The sequence below is a fragment of the Muscardinus avellanarius genome (genome assembly GCF_963383645.1).
Source record: "Muscardinus avellanarius genome assembly, chromosome: 5".
In the NCBI taxonomy this organism is placed as follows: domain Eukaryota; kingdom Metazoa; phylum Chordata; class Mammalia; order Rodentia; family Gliridae; genus Muscardinus; species Muscardinus avellanarius.
The window spans coordinates 141,844,904-141,861,748 of NC_137790.1; the positions used below are offsets into that span (position 1 = coordinate 141,844,904).

Genomic DNA, 16,845 nt, shown 5'->3' on the forward strand with positions numbered 1-16,845 from the left:
GTACTGGGGGTGGAACCCAGAGGTTTTCTACCTCCGGGCTATACTCCCAGACCTTTTTAATATTTTTTATTTGGAAACAGGGTCTCACTAAGTTGCTGAGAGCCTCACTAAGAAGCTGAGGCTGGCTTCGAACCCGTGCGATCCTCCTGTCTCAGCCTCCCAAGCGCGGGGATTACAAGCGTGCGCCACCACACCCAGCTTAGTCTCTTTATTTTTTTGAAACAGGATCTCACTGAGTTGCAATGGGCCTCTTTAAAGAGCTGAGGCTGGCCGGGCGTGGTGTCGCACGCTTGTCATCCCCGCGCTTGGGAGGCAGAGACAGGAGGATCGCGCAGGTTCGAAGCCAGGCGCGTGCACTGGCTTAAGAGACCCTGTTTCCAAATAAAAATACAAAAAATAGGTCTGGGAGTGGAGCCCGGAGGTAGAAGGGCTTCCAGGAACCCCAGTACCACCAAAAAAAAAAAAATAATAATAATAAAAAAAAATAGCTGAGGCTGTCCGTGAAACGCGATCCTCTGGTTTCTGCCTCCCAAATGCTGGGATTCCAAGCGTGCGCCACCATGCCCGGCCCCCATTTTTTATTCTTTATTTTTATTTATTTGTTTACTTATTTGTTTATTTTTGCAGGTCTGGGGATAGAATTCAAAGGCATTTGACCTCCGAGTTACACCCCCTGCCCTATATTTTCTTTTTTCTTTTGAAACAGGGTCTCACTGTTTCGAAACAGTTGTGGAGGCCTCACTTAGTTGAGGCTGTCTGTGAACCACGATCCTCCTGTCTCAGCCTCTCAAATGCTGGGTTCTTTATTTTGAAACAGGGTCTCACTAAGTTGCGAAGGGCCTCACTAAGCAGCTGAGGCTGGCTGTGAACTGCAATCCTCCTGTCTCAGCCTCCTGAATGCTGGGGTTCCAAGCGTGCCCACCACGCCGGCTCCTGTTATTTATTTATCATTACTCATTGGGGACTCAACCCTGTGATAGTCTACCTCTAGCTATGCCTGGCCCTTTGTATTCTGAAACAGTCACCAAGTTGCTGACAGTTTCACTAAATTGCAGAGGCTGGCCTTGAAGCTGCAGCCCTCTTGTTTCAGCCTCCGAGCTCATACCTCCAACCTGATTTTATTATTCATTCATTTATTTTTTGGTACTGGGGATGAAACCCAGGGGAGTTTATCTCTGAGCTATACTCCCAGCCCTGTTTTTTCTTCTTTACTTTGAAACAGGATCTCACTGAGTTGCCGAGGGCCTCACCAAGTAGTCGAGGCTTCCTTGCATCGCGATCCTTCTGTCTCAGCCTCCCGAATGCTGGGATTTACAAGCATGCGCCACCACATGCAGCTTCTGATTTTTTATTGGAAACAGGATCTCACTAAATTAAGGAGAACCTGCTAAATTGCGGAGGCTGGCTTGGAACCTGTGGTACTCCTGTCTCAGCCTATGAAACATTGGGTTTAAAGGTGTGAGCCACCACGCCCTGGTTGCCGAGAAAATTTTTTTTCTAGGTACTAGGATTTGAAGTCAGAGGCATTCTACTTCTGAGCTAACCCCAAGCCTTATTTTATTTTATTATTTTTTATTTTTTATATTTTGGTGGTACTGGGGATGGAACCCTTCTATCTCTGGGCTACAATCCCAGACCTATTTATTTATTTATTTATTTAAATATTTCGTGGTACTGGGGTTCCTGGAAACCCTTCTACCTCCGGGATACACTCCCAGACACTTATTATTTTTTATATCTTTATTTGGAAACAGGGTCTCTTAAGCCAGTGAGGCTGGCTTCAAACCTGCGCGATCCTCCTGTCTCAGCCTCCTAAGCACAGGGATTACAAGTGTGCACCACCATGCCCAGCTATTTTATTTTTATTAATTAATTAGTTAATTTTTGCAGTGCTTGGGATTAAACACAGGAGCATTCTACCTCTGAACTACACCTCCAGCCCTATTTTTTTATTCTTTATTTTGAAACTGGGTCTCACTAAGTAGTGGAGGACCTCACTAAGTAGCTGAGGCTGTCTGCGAACCTCGATCCTCCGGTCTCAGCCTCCCAAATGCTGGGATCACAAGCGTGTGCCACCATGCCTGGCTTTATTGTTTATTTTGAAACAGGATCTATGTTGTGGAGTGCCTTACTAAGTAGCTGAGGCTGGCCACGAAACTGATTCTCCTGTCTCAGCCTCCCAAATACTGGGATTACAAATGTGTGCCATCATGCCTGGTCCTATTTTTTTTTTTTTTTTGCAGTATAGGGGATGGAGACATTCTACCTCTGAGCTACACCCCCAGCCCTATTATCATTTGTGTGTGTGTGTGTGTGTGTGTGTGTGTGTGTGTGTGTGGTGCTGAGGATGGAACCCAGGGACATTCTACCTCCGAGCTGCACCCCTATCCTTATTTTTTAATTCTTTATTTTGAAACAGAGTCTCACTGAATTGCAGAGGGCTTCACTAAGTAGCTGAGGCTGTCTGCGAACCACGATCCTCCTGTCTCAGCCTCCCAAATGCTGGGATTACAAGCGTGTGCCACCACGCCTGGCTTCCAGCCTCTTATTTTTCATGTTTATTTTTGTTTTGAAACGTGGTGTCTTGGGTTGCTGAGTCTCACTAGATTGCTGAATCTGTCTCTGAAGCTGTGATCCTCATGTCTCAGCTTCCCAAGTACTGGGATTACAAGCAAGCGCCACCACAGTTGACTTCGAAATTTTAAACTTAATCACCACAGAACTTCTGTGAGGTCCCTCCTGGTTCAAACTCTTTCCTTCCCTCTCATGAGCCAGTGTGTTCACTGGGCGTCTAAGAAGTGTCAAAGTTCTGTGGTCCCTTCATAGGCCTTCTGCGCCTTCTATGGAGGGCGTGGGATTTCCCGGGCTTCGGTTGGCTCCAGTTTCCATGACAACCGCAAAGCTCTGACGTCAGACATGAGCTAGGAACTCCCATTTGCTCCCCGGGAGCAGGGTTGGGATGGAGTCCCAGGACTGGAGAAAAGTCAAAAAGCAAACGGCGGAGCCTTTTCTTCCTTCTTCCCCAAGCCCGAGGCAAATCTAGAGTCACGCGGACCCCGAGCAGGGCGACGGAAGCCGGCGCCCGGAAAGACCGGCTGGCGTCCGCGAGCTGCCGGCGTCCACAGCTGTGGCCCCGCCCCGCCCAGGAGGCGCGCCATTGGTTCTCCCCGGAGGCCTCGCTCTTTATTGGCCAGTGGGCGGACGTCGACTGGCGGATTCGGCCCAAAGCTGCTTTCGGCTTCCGGTGTCCCCGCGATGGCGGCTCCGGACTCCCTGGCGCTCTTCACCGGCCTCGGCCTGAGCGAGCACAAGGCCCGCGAGACGCTCAAGAACGCGGCTCTGAGCGCGCAGCTGCGGGAGGCGGCGGCCCAGGTGCGAGCGCTCGGGGTGCCCGGGTCGCGGCCCGCCCGCGTCCTAGCGTCTCGCTCACTGGGCGCGGGGCGCCTCCCCATCCCTCTGACCCAGGCGCGGCAGACTCTGGGCTCCGCCGTCGACAAGGCCACGGGGACCTTGCTGTACGGCCTCGCCTCCAGACTCAGGGATACGAGGCGCCTGTCTTTCCTCGTGAGCTACATAGTCGCTAAGAAGATCCACACCGAGCCCCAGCTGAGCGGTGAGAACCTGCCTGCACTACCAGTCGCATTCCACCCCTGCCTTCATTTTATTTTTTTTGCGGGTCTGGGGATGGAACCCAGGGGCATTCGACCTCCGAGCTACGCCCCCTGTCTTATTTTTTCTTCTTTATTTTGAAACAGGGTCTCACTAAGTCGCGGAGGGCCTAAGTAGCAGAGGCTGTCCGCGAACCGCGATTCTCCAGTCTCAGCCTCCTGAGTGCTGGGATTATAAGCGTGCGCCACCACGCCCGGCTCCATCCCTCCCTTTAGTCAAGACCCTTACTTGTCCTTTCTGTCAGGTCCGTCAGTTTCTGCTCTTTCTGTTTTTGTTTTTGGTATTAGGGATTTAACCCAGGCATGCTCTACCACTGAGCCTCATTCCCAGCCCCTTTTATCTTTTATTTTTATTTGTTTTTGTGGTGCTGAGGATGGAACCCAGAGGCATTTACCTCGGTGCTAAACCCCTAGCTCTGTTTTATCATTTACTTGGGAACAGGGTCTCTCTAAATTGCTGAGGCTGGCTGTGAACCTGCGATCCTCCTGTCTCAGCCTCCCAAGTACTGGCATTATAAGTGTGTGCTTACTATGTCCGGCTTATCTTTTATTTTGAGATGCAGTCTTTTGCTAAATTGCCAAGACTGACCTTGAACTTACTGTCCTCCTGCCTCAGCCTCCCTAGTAGCTGGTACTACAGGCTGGTGCCACTGCTCCTGGCCCCACAGTTTCTTTCTGGATATCTTGTTCTGCACAGGCATTATGGCATGGAGGAGGTAGTCTCTGATGAGCTCAATTGGGGAGCTGCCATGGTGGGGCATCTCCCTCAGAATGCATGCTTCTTCCCTGTGGTCTCAGGGCTTCTCTAGCTAGGGTGGTGCCAGTTTAACTGCTCAGGCCTAACCTGTACTTAAAGTTTCATGGATTTAGGCTTTGGTCTGCCAACGTCTTTGAGCCGATACGCTGCAAACACATTGCCTTCCTTTCTCAGCTGCCCTTGAATATGTGCGGAGTCACCCCCTGGACCCAATTGACACCGCGGACTTTGAGCAGGAGTGTGGTGTGGGTGTCGTGGTGACCCCAGAGCAGATTGAGGAGGCTGTAAGTCTTTCCCCAGGCACCATCTGCCTCCCTAGTCCTGGCCCTGGACAGGAATGGCTCAGCTTCTCCACCGGGGAAAACTCACAGGGAAAGTGTGTCTCCCTAGAATGTCCCTGAAGGGGCTTTTCTGAACCATATGGTTTGGCTTTCTGTAGGTAGAAGCCACAATAAACAGGCACCGGCCCCAGCTCCTGGAGGAGCGTTACCGGTTCAACATGGGGCAGCTGATGGGTAAGTGGAGCCTGGGGCAGAGCGGTACGAGGTGGTTCTCTCTCTCACTTTTCTGGTCACAAGTGAGGAGGTGGTGGAGGATGAGCAGAAGCACCTTGAGAGTTCTGACTGGGCCCAGGCTGTGGTTCCTGTGGTCAGCTAGGAGCTTTCCCTGGGGAGGAGGGGAGGAGTACCCTCTTTTACCTTCCTGCAGTTTCTTGTACCCATGCTCCTAGGAGAGGCTCGGGCTGCGCTTAAGTGGGCAGATGGCAAAATGATCAAGCACGAAGTGGACATGCAGGTGGGCATCTCCCTGAGCTAAAGCTGGCCAAGGCTTTGGCATCGACAGGGCCTGGAATCCACTAGGAGGAGACCGTGTCTCTGCTGTCTGGTATTGGACTTTGGCGTCCAGCATGGAGGGGGAAGCACCTGACTTGGGCTCTGGGCTGCCCCTCACTGGAGGTGAATCACTTTAAACCTCGGTTTCCTCATCCCATAATAGGGATGATGTGGCCTTCACCCCGGTGCTGGCCTAGAATTGTGAATGGACGGTGGCCAAGGTGGATTGCTTGTCTTGACGTTGGGCCCACAGTTCCTCTCTGTAAATGGGACGTTTGTTTCCTGGGCCTAGCATGGGCCCTCAGGAAGGCAAGATTACTTGAGGCCAGCAGAACCACTTGAGGGGTGAGGGGGTATGTGCTAGGCAGGTTCATCTAGGCAGAGCTGGCAGGAAGACCAGGAACCCTTTGGATGGTGGGTAGGCACGTTCGGGGCTCCTTCCAGGACACGCCTGTCCCTGCTTGACTCGCTCAGGTCCTCCACCTTCTGGGTCCCAAGATGGAAGCTGATCTGGAGAAGAAGCCCAAGGTGAGTATGGGTGCAGCCCCCGGCTCCGTGACCAAGTGGGGTTGTATGAGGCTTCTGGCTGGAGGGGGAGTGTCAGTCACTAGGCCCTGCCCTCAAGAGATTGTGATACAGTTTTGGGGCTTCTCTCAGGTGGTAAAGGCTCGGCTGGAAGAAACAAACCAGAAGACAGCAAAAGGAGTGGTGGAGAATGGTGAGAGGCTCAGGCTGCTGTCGCGTCTGGCCGCTGGCCTCTGGGCATCCCTTGGAGGGCCTTCTCGCCCAGGCTCCTAGCCTTGGCCTACGCGGTACTCCTGCTCTGCTGCAAGACTGCTGTTTCTTCTGTTCCCTTTGCCCAGAGACTAACTTTGGAGGCTCCACGAGTCTGGCTCTCTATCTTTTATTTTTGGAACTAGGGAAGGATGGACACTGCTCAGATCAGTTCTGGTTGTGGGATATGGTCGTGATGGGTGCTTCCCTACACTGGGTATGGTAGCTCTGTCCCAGGACAGCATCTCCCTGGTTTCATCTGGGTGTGCTGGTACATGTCTGTATTCCCAGTACTTGGGAGGCTAAGAAAGAATCACAGGTTTGAAGACAGCCTCAGCAAGTAGTAAGATTCTCATCAACCTAGTCAGACCCTGGTTCAAAATAAAAATAAGAAGCCGGGCGTGGTGGCACACACTTGTAATCCCCGCGCTTGACAGGCCGAGACAGGAGGGTCGCGCAGGTTGAAGCCAGCCTTAGCTACTGAGTGAGGCTCTAAGCAACTTAGTGAGACCCTGTTTCCAAATTAAAAAAAAAAAAATAGGTCTGGGCGTATAGCCCGGAGGTAGAAAAGCCCCTGAGTTTCACCCCCAGTACCACAAAAAAAAAAAAAAAAAGAAGAAGAAGAAGAAGCCGGGCATGGTGGTGCACACTTGTAATCCCAGCATTTGGGAAGCTGAGACCTGAAGATCATGGTTCGTGGACAGCCTCAGCTACTTAGCGAGGTCCTCTGCAACTTAGTGAGACCCTGTTTAAAAAAAAAAAATAGGCCTGGGGGTAGCAGCTTGGAGATTGAATGCCCCTGGGTTCCATCCCCAGTACCACAAAAAAAGATAAAAAATTAAAAAATAATAAATAGAAGCTAGACATGGTGGTGCACACTTGTAATCCCAGTACTTAGGAGGCTAAAAACAGAAGGATAACGGTTCAAGGCCAGCCTCAGCTACTTAGTGAAGCCTTCTACAATTTAATGAGACCCTGTTTCAAAATAAAGAATAAAAAATAAGGCTGGAGGTGTAGCTCGGAGATAGAACGTTCATGGATTCCACCCCCAGTATTTCAAAATAAATGAATAAAAATAAATAAAAAAATAGAGAGCCGGATGTGGTGGCGCAGGCTTGTAATCCCAGCACTGGGGAGACTGAGACAGGAGGATCCCAGTTCGCGGGCAGCCTCAGCTATTTATGAGGCCCTTTGCAACTTAGTGAGTACCTGTTTCAAAATAAAGAATAAAAAATAGGGTTGGGGGGTGTAGCTTGGAGGTAGACTGGCCCTGAGTTCAATCCCCAGTACCACACACACAAAAGAATTTTCTTGGTCTTTTCCCTGCAGGTGAGACTGCTGGCCAGAACTTGTCCCTGCTGGAGCAGCTCCGGGGGGAGGCCCTGAAGTTTCACAAGCCTGGTGAGTGCACCTGTGTGACCCTGGGGAGGGTTGCGTCTTGGCATTGACTCCTGTTGCCAGGTCTCTGGAGTCCGGATCCTCGGGTTGAAGCTTGGTTCTGAGGTTTGTTCTGGTCCTGGCAGGTGAGAACTACAAGACCCCAGGCTACGTGACCACTCCACACACCATGGATCTTCTGAAGCAGCACCTGGCGATCACGGGGGGACAGGTGTGTGTGTGGCACCTGCTTGGATGCCTGGGCTGCCTGCGTACCACCTCATCTCACCCATCACCATCACCGCCTCTCTTTGCTTTGACCTTATTCCTCTGTTCCCATCACCCTCATTATAGGTACGGACCCGGTTCCCTCCGGAACCCAATGGAATCCTGCACATCGGACATGCCAAAGCTATCAATTTCAACTTTGGCTATGCCAAGGTGAGCATTCGTCTAGGGCCTGGATGAGCAGATGACTACTGGCTTGTCCCACAATTGGATACCCAGAAGCTGTCCTTGCTTTGCCTTCTGTTACTGATAATGTGCTTAGGTGGGCGAAGGCCATAGGTGGATTCACGTGTGTGTCAGATGCCTAGGAATCTCTTGGGTTTATTGGGAAAAAATTCTCTGAAGAGGCTGTGCTGTCTAACCCAAGTTGGTGTAAGAGGTGCCTTCTCTGGGGCATTTATTGTTTGTTTGTTTGTTTATTTAGTGATCCTGGGGATTGAACCCAGGGGTGTTCTACATTTGAGCTATATCCCTAGCCCTATTTTATTTTTTTATCTTTTTTTTTTCTTGAAGTACTAGGGATAGAACCCAGGGCATTCGACCTCTGAGCTACAACTGCAGCTCTATTTTTTTTATTCTTTATTTGGAAACAGGGTGTCTCCCAAGCGCGGGGATTACAAGGGTGTGCCACCACGCCCTGCTGTTGAGAGTTTTAAATTGCTGAGGCTGTGCTTGAATTTGTGATCCTCCTGAGGTATATATCACCATGCCTGACTTAATTTTGATTTTTTTTTTAATGCTGAACTGGTGATCAAAACCCAGGGGCATTCTACCTCTGAGCTACACCCCCAGCCCTATTTTAAAAAAAATTCTTTATTTTGAAACAGGGTCTCACTAAGTTGCTGAGGGCCTCACAAATTGCTGAGGTTGGCCAGGAACCTGTGATCCTCCTGCTTAAGCCTCCAAGTACTAGTATTATAAGTGTGCGCCACCATGTCCAGCTCTTGATTTTTATTTTGAAACAGAGTTTTGCTAAGTTGCTGGTAGCCTTACTAGGTTGCTGAGGCTGGATGAGAACCTGCCATCCTTGAGTCTCTGCATCCCAAGTACTGGAATTACAGCAGGCACATGCCATCGTGCCTGGCTCTCTGGGGCATTTAGATACAGATAGAAAAGTTCTTGAAGTAGGAGGCTGAGACGGGAGGATTGCAGGTTCAAGGCCAGCCTCAGCACTCAGCATCTTAGTGGGATTTCAAAATAAAAGATTTGGGGGTAGAGCTCAGAGGTAAATAGAAGTCCCCCCGCCCCGTACTGGGGATGGAGCCCAGGAGCATTTTACCTCTGAGCTCTACCTCCAGCCTTATTTTTTGTTTTGTTTTCATTTTGGTACTGGGGATTGAACCCAGAGGCAACCTCCAAGCTATACCCTAGCCTGATTTTATATCTTATTTGGAAACTGGGTGTCACTAAGTTGTTGAGAGCATTGCTCAGTTGCCAAGGCTGGCTTTGGACCTGCGATCCTCCTGTCTCAGCCTCCCAGTACTGGATTATAGCACACCTGGCCCCAGCTCTATTTTTTATTCTTTCTTTATTTTTTATTTTTTAATTTTCTTTTGCATTCTACCTCAGAATTATACTCCCCGGCCCTATTTTTTATTCTCTTATTTTGGAACAGGGTCTGAGTTGCAAAGAGCCTCACTAAGTAGCTGAGGCTGTCCATGAACCCGGATCTTCCTGTGTCCGCCTTCCTAATGCTGAGATTACAAGTGTGTGCCACCACACCCAGGTTTTATTCTTTATTTTGAAACAGAGTCTCACTAAGTTGCAGAGGGCTTCACTAAATAGCTGAGGCTGTCTGTGAACCTGCGATCCTCCTGTCTCAGCCTCCCAAGTACTGTGATTATGAGTGTGTATCACCACGCCTGGCAAAAATAGAAATTCTTTTATTTATTTATTTTTTTTTTGTGGTGCTGGGGATGGAAACCAGGGGCATTCTACCTCCAAGCTACACCCCCAGCCCTATTTTTTATTCTTTATTTTGAAACAGGGTCTCACTGAGTTGCAAGGGGCTCCTGAATGCTGGGATTACAAGTGTGCGCCACCACACTCTGCTCTTTTATGCTTTATTTGGAAACGGTCTCACTAAGTTGCAGAGTGCCTAGAAGTAGCTGAGGCTGTCCGGAAACCAAGATCCTCCCAAGTACTGGTATTATAAGCATGTGCCGCCACACCAAGCTCCAAAAATAGAAGTTCAAGAAGGCATGTTTTTTGTGTGGGTGTGCTACTGAGGATACAACCCAGGGGCATTCTACCTCTGAGCGCTACCCCCAGCCCTGTTTATTCTTTATTTAAAACAGGGTCTCACTGAGTTGCAAAGGACCTCATTAAGTAGCTGAGGCTGTCCGTGAACCACGATCCTCCTGTCTCAGCCTCCCAAGTACTGGGATTACAGGTGTACATCACCACACCTGGCAGGAAGGAAGGCAATTTAATTTCTGATGTGAGGAGCCTCTGAGTGTCTTGGTTGATGAGCTGGACTGTAGGGGCTAAGTGATACGTGGGAGCTTACAGGATACCCTCACTCTTGTAGGCCAACAATGGTATCTGTTTTCTGCGCTTTGATGATACCAACCCTGAGAAGGAGGAAGCGAAGTTCTTCACTGCTATCTATGACATGGTTTCCTGGCTAGGTATGGCTGGGGGAGGCCTGGGCAGGCTGGTGGTCGGCTGGCTTCTCCTTGCAGGCTTTTTGCTGGCTTCTCACGCTGTGTCCCATCTCCCAGGGTACACGCCTCACAAGGTGACGTATGCGTCCGACTACTTTGACCAGCTGTGTGCCTGGGCTGTGGAGCTCATCCGCAGGTGAGGCCGGAGCCAGATGGCTGCTTGGGGCCTGGCTCTGCAGGGCACTCATGTTTGTTCCCTCAGGGGTCAGGCTTACGTGTGCCATCAGCGAGCAGAGGAGCTTAAAGGCCATAGCCCTCTGCCCTCACCCTGGAGGGACCGTCCTGTGGAGGAGTCGCTGTTGCTCTTTGAGGTGGGGTCCTGGGCAGGCAGCTGGCTTGGGGTGGGCCGAGGATAAGGATGAGCTGCCCTGTACTAGAGGCAGCTTGAGCCCTGGCTTTCCTCAGGCAATGCGCAAGGGCAAGTTCTCAGAGGGTGAGGCCACGCTGCGGATGAAGCTGGTCATGGAGGATGGCAAAATGGACCCCGTGGCCTATCGAGTCAAGTATACACCCCACCACCGCACGGGGGACAAATGGTGGGTGTTGGCATGCACGGGGGACAAATGCAGGGTGGGGCTACGCGGGGCAGAGGGGCGGATGGTGGGCATACTGCCTCTGTCCCGCAGGTGCATCTACCCCACCTACGACTACACACACTGCCTCTGTGACTCCATTGAGCACATCACTCACTCGCTCTGCACCAAGGAGTTCCAGGCTCGGTGAGGGAGCCGGGGCCACCGTGGGGGAGCCCTTGTTTCCCCCGGCCCCGGAGGCAGCCAGTTCTCACAGCCCTCGTCCACTCTAGACGCTCATCTTACTTCTGGCTATGCAACGCGCTGGACGTCTACTGTCCTGTGCAGTGGGAGTATGGTCGCCTAAACCTGCACTATGCTGTGGTCTCCAAGCGGAAGATCCTGCAGCTTGTGGCGGCTGGCGCTGTGCGGTAGGTGGGGCTCTTTGGCTCAGCAGAGGTCGGCGGTGCCAGCGGAGAGCGTGTCAAGGCCCTTACCACCTCCTCTTCCACAGGGACTGGGATGACCCCCGGCTCTTCACACTCACAGCCCTGCAGCGGCGTGGCTTTCCGCCTGAGGCCATCAACAACTTCTGTGCCCGGGTGAGCCCAGCGGGCTGGGTGAGCGCATGGAGGCTGAGCGTGGCAGTTTGTGGTCACGGCTGTGACTGATGAGCTTCCTGCCAGGTGGGGGTGACGGTGGCACAGACCACGATGGAGCCACATCTCCTGGAAGCCTGCGTGCGTGATGTGCTGAACGACACAGCCCCGCGGGCCATGGCTGTGCTGGAGTCGCTGCGGGTTGTTGTCACCAACTTCCCCGCTACCAAGGTGGGCGTGCCTCAGCGCTGTGTGTGCAGACGGGGTGTGGGCACAGGGGTCCCAGCGCCTGCTCTGAGTCAAAGACTCGTCTCCCTCTCTAGCCTTTGGACATCCAGGTGCCCAACTTCCCAGCTGATGAGACCAAGGGCTTCCACCAAGTCCCTTTTGCGCCCGTCGTCTTCATTGAGAGGACTGATTTCAAGGAGGTGAGTGTGCAGGAGACGTCCTTTCTATGGTGGAGACTGCAGTAGAGTCAGTCCTACCCGCTCCATGTCTGGCCTGGGCTCCTACTGTCTCATTCCTCTGTCAGCCTTCTGTGTTTCCTACCTCAGATAACCCAGTCCCTGCTGGACGTGGAGAGGGGAGTCGCCTCCTGTTCTTCTGCTCCTTGCAGCCTCTTGTGTTTTCCCTACCACCTACCTCTAGGAGCCAGAGCCAGGGTACAAGCGCCTGGCGTGGGGCCAGCCTGTGGGCCTAAGACATACGGGCTATGTCATCGAGCTGCAGCACATTGTCAAGGTGAGGGCAGCCGTGATGGCCTTCCTACTGTGGGGCCTGCTGGCCCAGGTCTTGTGTGTGTCTAGCAGTTCTGAGGGTGGATGGGGTCTGACCTCATGCCTCCCCCTTTCCAGGGCCCCAGTGGCTGTGTAGAGAGCCTGGAGGTGACTTGCAGACGGGCTGATGCTGGAGAGAAGCCCAAGGCCTTTATCCACTGGGTGTCACAGCCTCTAACCTGTGAAATTCGCCTCTATGAGCGACTGTGAGTGAGAGTCGGGGTGGGGGCACTCATGAGATGGGTACTGCCTGCTGTGGCTGCCCAGCAGGTGTCTGACCTTCACTCTGGCTACAGGTTCCAGCACAAGAACCCTGAAGATCCTGCTGAGGTGCCTGGCGGATTCTTGAGTGACGTGAACCCGGTAAGCTCGCCGGCTGTGGGGTGAGGGTGGTGGGCCTCCCCAGCTGCACAGCTGCCTGAGGCCCCACCTTGCAGGCATCGCTACAGGTGGTGGAGGCAGCATTAGTAGACCGCTCTGTGGCCCTGGCGAAGCCCTTCGACAAGTTCCAGTTTGAGCGCCTGGGGTACTTCTCCGTGGATCCAGACAGCCGCGAAGGACAGGTGCTTGATTCCACCCACCTGTCCCTCTGCAGCAGTCACCATTCACTGGCTGCCATTCACTGTGCTAAGCACTGTGCCCACGCTGCCTTAGTGACCTGTCATCAGCTAAGGTGGGGAGGAGCATTCCTGTCCTGTTGAAAACTGGCTGAGAGCTTAAGTCAGTCCATGCATAAAATTTTACATGATTCTACCTTTTTTTATGTGGGTGTGGGGTACTGGGGATGGAACCCAGGGGCCTTCTACTTCTGGGCTACGTTTCCAAATCTATTTTATTTTTTATTTGGAAACCGGACCTCCCTATGTTGCTGTGAGCCTCACCAGATTGCTGAAGATGGGTTTGAACCTGCAATCCTCCTGTCTCAGCCTCCGAAGTACTAGGATAACAAGCGTGCGCCACCACGCCCGTCTGCATGTTACATTTTTTACTGAACATAAGGAGTAAGCTTAGGGGATGTTAGAATCCTTGTGAGACTGAGGCCCAGAGTCATGTAATTCTTTATCCAAAGTCACAAAGTTGTTGAGAACCTGGAAATACTGACCCTTTGTTCCTCAGCGCCTCTGGAACGGTGAGGGAGTTAGGAGGTTGTGTCTGATGAAGACTACTGAAGCCTCCTGGCTGGGTTCTGAGTTGGTCATTCTTCTCTCTGTGCCTTCCAGCTTGTCTTCAACCGAACTGTCACACTGAAGGAGGACCCAGGAAAAGTGTGACCTGGAAGCATGTGAACCTACCTCACCCTTCTGGAGGGGTGGGGGGGTGGGGGGTGCCCTCACCACCCCACACACCATGCCAATAAAGACAAGCTCTAACCTCCTGGTGGCTGTGTTGTCTGCCCTTTCAGCCTCTGTTGGCTCTGGAGACGTTACTCTGTGCTTGTGTGTGTGTGTTGGTGCGGGTGCTTGTGCACACATTGTCTATTAGAATGGGCTTCTCCAGAACAGAGGACACTGGCAGCTTTGAAAACACTGGTGTAGTTCTTAGTACTCCAGGGCACAGCCTGCCTCGATGGGATTAATGTCCTTTGCACCAAGTCTTACAGACAGAAGGGTCTGGAAGTGCTGTTTCATAGGAGCCCTGTGCCAGAGGGGATGTCGATTGTGGCTGCCTGTGTGCCCAGACAGGTGAAGAAAGGCCTGGCTCCTGGTTTCAGTCTTCATTCATATATATATATATATATATATATATATATATATATATATATATATATATTCTGGTACTGGGGTTCCTGGAAGCCCTTCTACCACCAGGCTACAATCCCAGACCTATATTATATTTTATTTGGAAACAGGGTCTCTTAAGCCAGCAGCTTCGAACCTGCGCGATCCTCCTGTCTCCGCCTTCCATGCGCGGGGATTACAAGCGAGCGCCACCACGCCGGCAGCAAATAATTATTGAGTGTCCAGTGAGACCTAAGCGCTGCAGTGGCTGTTCAAGTGCATCTAAGGAAGGGGAGACACGAGTGACCACTGGGCAGGAGTGGACTCCCTGGGGCTTGTGCAAGGTTGGGGAGAGGTGCTCAGCCCAGACTGGGTCTTTCAGCAAATGGTTTCTGAGGAACCCTGAAGGACTATGGAGTTGGCCAGGACAAAAGGAACAAGTGCTAGAGCCAAGAGGCAGCAAGGGCCTACAAAAGGCCGGCCGCCTTGGGTGGCTGGCCTGCAGAGTGCCTGCAGCTTTAAAGCCTTCCACATTTTCCCTGTATACAAACACCAGGCTACCGGAGGCCCTTTAAGGTGGACCTGATTCCGGAAGGCCGATCCTCCACAGCAGCAGATGCGGAGGGCCCCAAGGTGCTGGGTCCTCCGAGAGGTGATCAACCCTGAAGGTTCCCGGGTGGAGGACAGCGGGGGGCTCCGGGCCCAGGTCAGCAGCTTGTGGGGCCACCTTAAGCGAGGCCGAGTTGGGCTGGGCCCCGCCCTACGAGGGACTGCGCGACCCGGGGAGGCGCCCGCCGGCCCCCGAAGGTGCGTCCGGGGAGTGAGCCTCGAGCGCGCGCCGGGCCGGGCCGGGCCCCGCCTGCAGGGAGGGGCGCCGTGGGCGGGGCGCCGCGGCCACACCCTCGCTCGGCCCGGGGCTCCCGCGGCCCGAGGCGCGGCAGCCCTCGGAGTCTGAAGCGGTCACTTTAAGTCTGGCCGGGAGGCAAGCCCCGATCTCGCGGGGCTTCACGCTCGGATTCTCGCGAGAGGTACACTCGTTACCCATTGGCTGTAAGGGTTGAATGTAAGATGGCGCCCAGGGAGCTGTGAGGAGAAAATCCTGTCGGTCTTGGAGCGGCGGCGGCAGAACCGGGGCCCCGGGCGGTGCGGCGGGGCCGGCGGGCAGAGCGGCGGCGGCGGCGGCGGTGACGTCGCCGGGTGAGGGCTCTGCCGGGGCGGGTGCGGCCGGCCGCGCGCCCCGGCCGGGGGCCCACCCCACACAACGGCGGGCGGGGGCGGCGGGCGGCCGCCGCGGGGCCCGGAGACGGGGGCGGCGGGGAGCCGGAGCGTGCCCGGGCCGGCGGGCCCCCGCCCCGGTGGGGGAGGGGCGGGCCGCGCGGCGGTGGGCGCGGCGGCCGGGAGCGCGCGCGCGGGCCCGCGCCCGAACATGTTTTTTCGCGCGGGGGCGCGCGCGCTGTGCGGCCCTCCCGGCGCGCGTGGCCGCCGACGTGCGCGTCCCCGTCCCGGATATTTCTGCGCTTTGAGCCTGTGGCCCGAGGGCCAGACTGGCTTCGGGGGCGCGCGCCCGCCCGCGACCCTCGGGCTTGGGGCGCGCGCCCGCGGTGGGTTCGCGGCGCCCCTCGGGAGCGCGCAGGGCACCCCTTCTGCGCGCGGGGCGGGCGGGTGAGGAAGGGTGAGGGCTGGGCCCTCCGTCCGCTCGCGTCCCGGGGCCGCCTTGGCCTGAGTCCGCCGGGCAGCCTGCGGCTTCGCTGTGGCGCGGGCTCTGCGTCCTGAGGCCGGGGGATCGCGGGTGGCCGTCGAAGAATGCGGCGCCCGAGACCCCTGTGCGGGTGGCTGCCCGGGGAAGGGGCTGCTGTGCTTCGGAAACCGAGTCGTGTTGGCCCGAGAGGGCACTGAGCGCCCCCGGGTCTCCACCTCGTATTGGTGCCGGGTGCCGGGGAGGGAAGGTTAACACCAGGCCCTTCAGGAGGAGTACCTGCTCTCCTTAGAAACCAGTCCTTCGTAAGCGCAATTCACACACGTCACCTCTGTGCGCTCCGGAAGGGGATCCTCTCTTGTGGACGGTATGGAACGCGGAGCTCCAGAATGCCACTTGAAATCTTTAAATGCAGCCTTTTTTTTTTTTAATGCCCTCGCAAGGATGGGAGGGGAGTAGTTTAATCTGTTGGATGAAGGGCCCGCAGTTATCTCAGCCAAAAAGTTGTCTAGAACGAATTTGATCAGCTTGAGAATCAGTGCTTTTGCCTTTTTAGATCTCAAAATTCCCCCGCAGGAATTCCTACAGTCTGTACATGTTTTACTTAGAAGTAAAATTATTTAAATCTTTTTCGCCCCCACCCCCAGCACTCTGTTCTGGTGCAGGGGAGTTCGAGTTCTAGGTTTGGCCTAGAGAAACATGCACCTCTTTTTTCCTAAGACAGGTTATGTCTTAGCTAGTTTATGTTTTACAGTTTTGTTTTTATTATGGTCGAGAAGGAGTAAAACTATCAAATTTTACGGTAATGGGGGTATTTTTTTCCTAATACGCCGTAGTTTTAAAGAACAAAGTTAAAACTTAAAAAAAGGCTGAGGATGGAAGGAACTTCTTTGTTCTATCTTCTTCAGAATGTTAGAAGTCTTAAGAACTCAGGACAAGCAGCAGAAATACATGCAACATGGTGACTGGTGAGTTAAAATTGTTCATATGCTGGAAGTATGTGTGCACAATTCTTTTCTGGTAATAAGCGTAACATTACAAATCCTGTCATTCTGGGTGCTGTCTGCCAGAAAACTGTCTGTTAGGTGCTGGATAACTGAAGTGGGCCACTACATTTTTGAGTCCAGTTACAGTTGCTTTAACATTATTCTCCTCTTAAAATAGAAGTCAGTGCAACCTTC

The 16,845-nt window shown here is 53.4% G+C and overlaps 1 protein-coding gene across 1 annotated transcript; it reads left to right on the top strand.

The window, feature by feature from the left end:
• Positions 1-3,222: 3,222 nt before the first annotated feature.
• On the top strand, positions 3,223-13,521 carry QARS1 (glutaminyl-tRNA synthetase 1; the record flags this gene model as incomplete). The annotated part of the gene is made up of 24 exons (XM_080696913.1): positions 3,223-3,372; positions 3,466-3,613; positions 4,600-4,709; positions 4,865-4,940; positions 5,156-5,220; positions 5,733-5,786; positions 5,916-5,976; positions 7,362-7,433; positions 7,556-7,641; positions 7,764-7,850; positions 10,228-10,327; positions 10,421-10,499; positions 10,566-10,674; positions 10,769-10,899; positions 10,990-11,082; positions 11,169-11,306; positions 11,390-11,477; positions 11,562-11,705; positions 11,798-11,902; positions 12,123-12,215; positions 12,329-12,456; positions 12,547-12,613; positions 12,688-12,813; positions 13,471-13,521. The coding sequence occupies exons 1-24, from the start codon at positions 3,256-3,258 to the stop codon at positions 13,519-13,521; spliced, it is 2,328 nt and encodes a 775-aa protein (XP_080553039.1). The 5' UTR covers positions 3,223-3,255.
• Positions 13,522-16,845: the final 3,324 nt, after the last annotated feature.